At 38.4% G+C, this 7592-nt stretch overlaps 1 protein-coding gene across 1 annotated transcript in view; it reads right to left on the reverse strand.

Annotated features, from left to right (window-relative positions):
* LOC109377689 (UPF0061 protein Fjoh_2793-like) overlaps nucleotides 1-7592 on the reverse strand; it is a 46225-nt gene that overhangs the window by 8192 nt on the left and 30441 nt on the right. The window contains exons 6-8 of the mRNA XM_019634115.1: nucleotides 7354-7365; nucleotides 6355-6438; nucleotides 5216-5345 (exon numbers count right to left, since the gene is read on the reverse strand). Coding sequence (XP_019489660.1) covers nucleotides 5216-5345; nucleotides 6355-6438; nucleotides 7354-7365 — 226 coding nt within the window. The remainder of the gene's footprint in view (nucleotides 1-5215; nucleotides 5346-6354; nucleotides 6439-7353; nucleotides 7366-7592) is intronic.

Below are 7592 nucleotides of genomic sequence, written 5' to 3' on the forward strand. Positions count from 1 at the left end.
CCAGCGTGAGCGGCCAGCAGCCACAGTGAGCGGCCATCCAGAAGCTGGCGACTGATCTGCCTCGCCCGGGAAGAGCGCAATGATGATGTCAACTTGGGCCAGTGAAGCAACGTCCTCCACAACCAGACTGAAGAACAAAAGGACAGCAACTTGTCTGTTCCCCTTCCCCCAATTCCCCAGCACTGTTCCCATCCCCCCAATTCCCCAATTAAAAAAAATAAATTATATAAGCAGGTTTTTGGTATATTTTTAAAAATCATCTTAGACCCAATATAACGCATTACAAATATCTCACCTAATACAATATTTTACTTGCCTGAAAGTATGAAAATAAGAGAAATATTTCACAAAAATATAAAAATTAAAGTTTTTAACCTTAAGCTCATCTTTAAACAAATTAAATTTCTATTTCTGAACATTCTTAAATGTATTTTAAATAACACAAAACTTAATACAGTCTGAAGCTGCACTCCCTTTACCTTCCTGACTTCATCTCCTACAATTCTTCCCCTTGGCACATTCTGCAGCAGCCACACTGGCTTTGCTGTTCCTTAACATCCCACATACACGCCCACCTCAGGACCTTTGCACAGGCTATTCCTTTGCCTGTGGCACTCTCCCTGCTCCCCCTTCCCCAGATAGCTGCATGGTTTGCTCCTGTGACTCCTTCAAGTCTTTACTCAAGTTCTTCACTGACCATCCTTTTAAAACTGCAATCCCCTCCCCCCCTTCTTCCTATATATTGCTTTATTTTTTTCCATAGTACTTATCTCCTTCTAAAATGCTATATAACTTATTTATCTGTTTATTGACTGTCTCTCCCACTAGAAGAACAACGAGGCCACAATTATTGTGCTGTTTTATTCACTGCTGTCCCATTAGCACTTAGAACAGTATCTGGCACATATTGAGCACCTCAATAAATATTTGTTGAATGAATGAATGAACTCTGCAGGGCAAAATGGATATAAAATTAATGAAGACAAGGGTAGGTTGAAGACTGCTTAATAAATATCATTTTATATCACTGTGATTTTGAACTGTGTGACTGTATTACCAATATAACTTTAAGTGAAATTAATTAAGGAAAACATACATGGAATATAAAACTTTTATCTTTGTTGTAGTAACTTTCTTGCTACCTGGGTTAACAAAATCACTATATAACTTGGCTTTCATTTGGGATCTTGTACTGAAAATGGTCAATTTTAGATTGGGGGAGGGCGGTACAGAGAGTGTGAAGAGAAATATGTTTTCTCTCTTAGAAAATACATTGGAGACAGAGAAATGAATACAATGTGATCCCTGCCCTCAAAAAGTTCAGTGTCCAGTGATCAACAAATATCTTAACGTAATCCTGGGCCCAGTAGCTTGTAGGACCTGGAGAAGGCAGGCAGAACCTAGTGGGTCAGAGCAAGGCCTCAGGCCCTCACTCATGAGGTACAGCATGGCTGTACCACAAAGAAACATTAATACATTTTGAATAGTAAATTTTACCAAACACATTCTTTGATCAGAAAAATATGGGCAACGTAAATCTAACTACTTAGAAATTAAGAAACAGTGAGAAACTTCTAATCAAGATGGCAGAGTAGGTAAACACTGTACTCACCTCCTCCCACGACCACATCAAAATTACAACTACATTATAGAACAGCCACCCTTGAGAACCACCTGACATCTAGCTGAACTGAACTCCTATAACTAAGGAGATAAAGAAGAAGCCACATCGACACTGGTAGGAGGGGAGGAGACAGGAGGGCTAGTTCCAGACCCACGTGTGGCACGGAGGGGTATCTTGGCTACAGAGGTTCCCCCTGAGGGGTGAGGTGTCCTAGCTCCACACCAGACTCCCCAACCTAAAGCACCAGTGATGGGAAGTGGAGTCTCCACAAACTGTGGCTGTGAAAATCAGCAGGGATTCCTTCCAGGTAAGATGGAAGGCTGCTATAGACCCAGGTGTCCTCTTAAAGGGCCCAAGCACAGACTCACTCACTCATAAACACTGGCTCTGGGCTCCAGGGAAGGGACAGTGGCTTGAAGAGCACTAGGAACATACAGGGAGGAACTGAATTGTCTAGCTTCAGGGCGAGGGCTGAAGGGGCAGTGTTCCTTGGGACTAAAGTGATAGCAGGTGCCATTGTTACTTTGTTGAGCCTTCCCCCACACAGACAACAGGCACAAGCAAGCCCCAAATCTGAGTCTCCATTAACGGGAACAACACTGCTCTCACCCCATCCTGGTGATTCTTTGAGATCCCTCCCCACCCAATTCATGAGCCAGGTCCAAACCTCTTTCAGAGGCTAATCCACACAAGCAGCTGCCTGAGACCCACCCTGCAGACTTTCCTAAAATCTCTCCAAGGGCCATAAACCTCAAACAAGCAGCAGCTGGCCTCAACATGCCCTATACTGCTTGATAAGTGGCAGCTGGCCTCGGTTCACATCATAACTACTCCCAGGTGCCTCTAAGCCCAGTACAGGCAGCTACGTACTGCAGACCACTTTGTAGCTCCTACCAAGTGTTCTTGGCCCAACTGACCTTTGCCTGCACCAGAGCCCCTCCCAAGAGGCCCCAGAGCCAACAAACCTGGTGGCCAGCTTGAGATCAAAACAAAATGCCACCCAATTAGCTCCACAAACGACATGCCAAAGGATGGACTTGGCAGGCACCAGAGGCCCACTAAAGTGAATCCCTCTCCATGAGATCAGCCCTCACACAACTACTGTAGTCACTGCCAGTCCTCACACCCAGTCAGCCTTAGGGTCAAGTCCACTCACTGATGTGCCAACAGTAATCAAGGTTCAACTACAAAAGGAGAGCACACACAACCCTGGAAAGAAAAGAAAAACCCTGGAGCACCTGGCTGTGGTGACTAGGGAGGCTGTGCAACTGGGTCCCACAGGATAGCTACCCTTTAATGCCACTCTGCCAAGACTAGGAAACATAGCAGATCTACCTAGTACATTGAAACAAACACAGAGGGGCAGCCAAAATGAGGAGACAAAGAGACATGTCCCAAGTGAAAGAACAGGAAAAACCTCCAGAAAAAAGACTAAACAAAATGGAGGCAAGAAATCTACCAGATACAGAGTTCAAAACACTGCTTATAAGGATGCTCAATGAACTTAGAGGAAGAATAGATAAACTCAGTGAGAACTTCTACAAAGAGATAGAAAACATAAAAAAGAACCATTCAGAAGTGAAGAGTACAATAATTGAAATGAAGACTATATAAGATGGAATGAACAGCAGGTGAGATGAAAGGACCAAATCAGCAATATGGAAGACAAGGTGGCATAAAACACCTAAACAGAACAGCAAAAGGAAAAAAGATTTAAAACTGAGGATAGTTTAAGGGACCTGTGGGACAACATCAAGCGTAACAACATTTGCATCATAGGAGTGAGTATCAGAAGGAAAAGAGAGAGCGCAAGGGATTGAAAGCCTATTGGAAGAAATGACTTCAGAAAACTTCCCTAACCTGGCAAAGAAAGCAGACATACAAGTCCAAAACGTACAGAGTTACTTAACAACATGAATCCAAAGAGGCCCACACCAAGACTCATCATAATTAAAATGCCAAAGGTTAAAGACAAAGAGAGAATCTTAAAAGTAGCAAAAGAAAAGCAGTAAATTACCCACAAGGAAACTCCCATAAGACTGTCAGCTGATTTTTCAATGGAAACCTTGCAGGCCAGAAGGGAGTGGCATGAAATATTCAAAGTGATGAATAGCAAGGACCTACAACCAAGATTACTCTACCCAGCAAGGCTATCATTTAGAATCAAAGGAGAGATAAAGAGCTTCCCAGACAAGAAAAAGCTAAAGGAATTCATCACCACCAAACCAGTGTTAAAAGACATGACAAAGGGACTTCTTGAAGAAGAAAAAAAAACCTTAAAATTTGAATACGAAAATATTGTCAAGAAAAAAATGCTCACCGACAAAGGCAAACACATAACAAAAGCAGTGGATCAACCAACCCTAAAGGTAGTACAAAGGTTAAAAAGCAAAAGGAGGAAGATTATGTGTAATTAAAATAGTAAATTAAGAGATACACACAAAAGAAGTAAAAAAAAAATGAGAAAAATGTAAATGTGGAGAAGGTAAGTAAAAATGGTAGTGATTCTAGAATTTGTTCAAACTTAAGCGACCATGAACTTAAAATACACTGCTAAAAACATAGCTTGGTATATAGGAAGCACGTGGTAACCACAAACCCAAAATTTATAAGAGATATACAAGAAATAAAGAGAAAGAAATCCAAGCACAACACTACAGAAAGTCATCAACATACAAGAGAAGTGAGCAAGAGGATAAGAAAGAAACAGGACTATGAAAACAATCAGAAAACAATAAAATGGCAATAACTACATACCTATCAAAATAATCACTTTAAATGTAAATAGACTAAATGCTCCAATCAAAAGAAGTGGATGAAGTGGTACATTTATACAATGAAATATTACTCAGCCATTAAAAAAAATGATATCTGACCAAGACAACATGGATGGACCTAGAGGGTATTATGCTAAATGAAATAGGCCAGACAGAGAAAGACAAATACCACATAATTTCACTTACATGTGAAAACTAAAAAACAAAATAAACAAACAAATAAAACAGAACCAGACTCATAGATACAGAAAACAAGCTGATGGTTGCCTGATAGGAGGGGGACTGGGAGACGGGGTGAAAAAGGTGAAGGGATTAAGAAGTACAAATTGGCAGTTACGAAATAGTCATAGGGATGTAAAGTACAGTTTAGGGAATATAGTCAATAATATTGTAATAACTATATATGGTGTCAGGTGGGTGCAAGACTTACTGGGGGGATCACTTCGTAAGTTATATAAATGTCTAACCATTATGCTGTACACCTGAAACTAATATAATATTGAATGTCAACTGTATTTGAAAAAAATTTTTAACACTTTAAAAAAAGAAACAGTGATAAATAGCCCTTGCATCAAAGAAGAAATAAACTAAAATTTTCTAACACCCAAAAAGCAATAAATAGGAAAACGCTTTATCCTGATAGTTATGGAAAAAAGCCAAAACTGTACTAGAGAAAAATATATAGTTTAAAATGCCATCATTATTAAAGACTAAATAAGATAGTTTTTAAAATGTCACTTTCTTGCTTTTCAAAAAATGATCATTATACAAATATATTTTCACACAGATTTAATTAGATTTAGGATTTACTCACAGCTGCTTTTGCCCTGGATCCAGTAATGGGTTTAGAGCTTGTAATAATTTATTTAAATTAAACATCCCAATATTAGCTTGATTTCCTATTTTATATCTTCTTTCATCATCAGATGTGTTTGGTACAAAATCTGTTTAAAACAAAGATACTATCATTATACGGTGAGAATAATTATAATAAATGGCTTCTTTCCTCATTTTTTAAGTTTGTATTTAAACTTAATAAATTTATGTTTATTAGATAAAAATCTTGCTGACATTAAACATTTAACTCAAAAGTAATATACATACTTAATACCCATACACATGAAAGTCTTTTAAAATATGAGTATTTGCCTAATAGAAGAATAAATTTCTAATCTACAAGAATTTCCAGGTGATCATACATGTACTTCAAACTGCAAGTCAAGTAGCATGTCATCTACAAAGCCTGCTCTGATCTCTACAGTGGTAAATATTCTATTATTGTTACAGTATTTCCCCATGTATAAGACATACCCTTTTTCGAAAAATTTGGGGTCTAAAAACTGGGTGCCTCTTATACAGTGGTTGTGGATTTCAAATGCCCTAGATGGAACTGAGGATGAGGCAATATATGAAGACAGTGATTCGTCATCAGACACAGATGAGGACAAGCTAATGGTTGGGAGTTTTGACAGTGATGAGGAGTTGTATGAATTTTATGATGAATAAAACTTGAGTTCAATAACTTTATGTAATACCTTTTTTTTCAAATTTCGGGCCCCAAAATTAAGGTGCGTCTTATACATGGGAGCGTCTTATACATGGGGAAATATAGTACCTCGATTTTATAGGTTAGTAAAATGACAGATTAAATAACTTGTCCAAGGGCAGAGAGGCACTAAGGGTTAGATGCCAGAACTCAAATCCACATCTGTCTGACAACATATTCCCTACTCTCTTTCATCTGCTCTAACATGTAATTCCTTGAGGGCAGAGGCCACAAAAGACTCATTTTTGTATCTCCTTGGCACCTGGAAGACTGAGTAGCACATAAAATGACAATTTTATGCATCAACCCAACTCTTTCTATGATCCCATCACTGTATTAGCTATATCTAAAATAAACCTGTGATGATTTTTAGTGAATATATACGCATATATATAAATCATATATACCTGGATTATAGGCCTCCATAAAACCAAATGGACCATAGTCAATTGTAATGGATAACAAACTGAAGTTATCAGTATTACAAACACCTAAAACAACAGAAAATTCCAAAAACATGATAATAAAATAATGAAGCATTTTTTTAACGGTAAAAAATTATCCAGAATAAGAAGGGTCATGGAAATTCATTTGCTTTAGAAATCAAAGAAAATTAGATTATCAATGGAAAGTTTAACTGGTGAAGTCAAATAGCTTAATATACATTAAAACTGTATTTTAAAAATAAATTTAGCCTTTTGTTTTACACTACCTCCCCCAAAGATGTCAAATGCTACAGGAACAAAAGCCCCAAGAAATGAAACTTCCTCTAATTTATCCTCAATTTCTAGCATTTGTTTAAAATATATATGTTATTTGGAATGGGACTGAGATTAGTGAAGGAGTAAGGTTCATTTTCAAAGGCTGTGAGAAGGGGAAATGGTGAAAATATAGATATGTACACCCTCCCACCACCACCACGACCCGTAACAGTCATGAGATGCAGACCTCTAGCAACGTGTAGGGGAAGAGTGACCTGCTAGGCAAGGGAGCTCATGGATAGGGACAGAGTGCGAGATAGGAGGAAGCCTTAAACACACCAGCCTAAAACAGGGTATTTGGGCACGGTGGCATAGTGTCCAGTATAGAGAGTTCCAACCTTTTTCAAAGCAAGATGTCCATGTTTATCAAAATGTTAAATGTACAGACTCTCTAACCCAGCCACTCCATTTTTAGGAGCTCATACTCGAAATCTCACCTTCCAGACTACAAAGATATAGTTGCATATTGGTTACTGCAGCACAGTTCATAATAGCAAAATCTCTGAAACACCTACCTTGCTCTCCATCCCACCCCCAGTGAGATACAGAGAGTATGAACGTGATGATAAAGCAGATTTTAAAGAAGTTTTGCAATGTAGGATTCCCCTTTTGTATTTATCTAGAGATAGTACATATATGACTTGCTTTTTAGCGGTCCTTAGTTCAGGCAGATATTCCTTCCAGTGCAACCCCATACAGGAAATAGCTTCAAATGCACACAAGCTAGCCCTGCTGTTTTTATAGGAGACATACGAATATCATAAAAAAAGTCTAGAAGATGTGATATGAAATGGTTAATAATGATTATCCTGGAGAACGGAACTCAGAATCACTTCTGTATATTTTTAATTCTTTCATAAGCATGTACTGCTTTATAATTAGGG

The sequence above is a fragment of the Hipposideros armiger genome, unplaced genomic scaffold (genome assembly GCF_001890085.2).
Source record: "Hipposideros armiger isolate ML-2016 unplaced genomic scaffold, ASM189008v1 scaffold_1506, whole genome shotgun sequence".
NCBI lineage: Eukaryota > Metazoa > Chordata > Mammalia > Chiroptera > Hipposideridae > Hipposideros > Hipposideros armiger.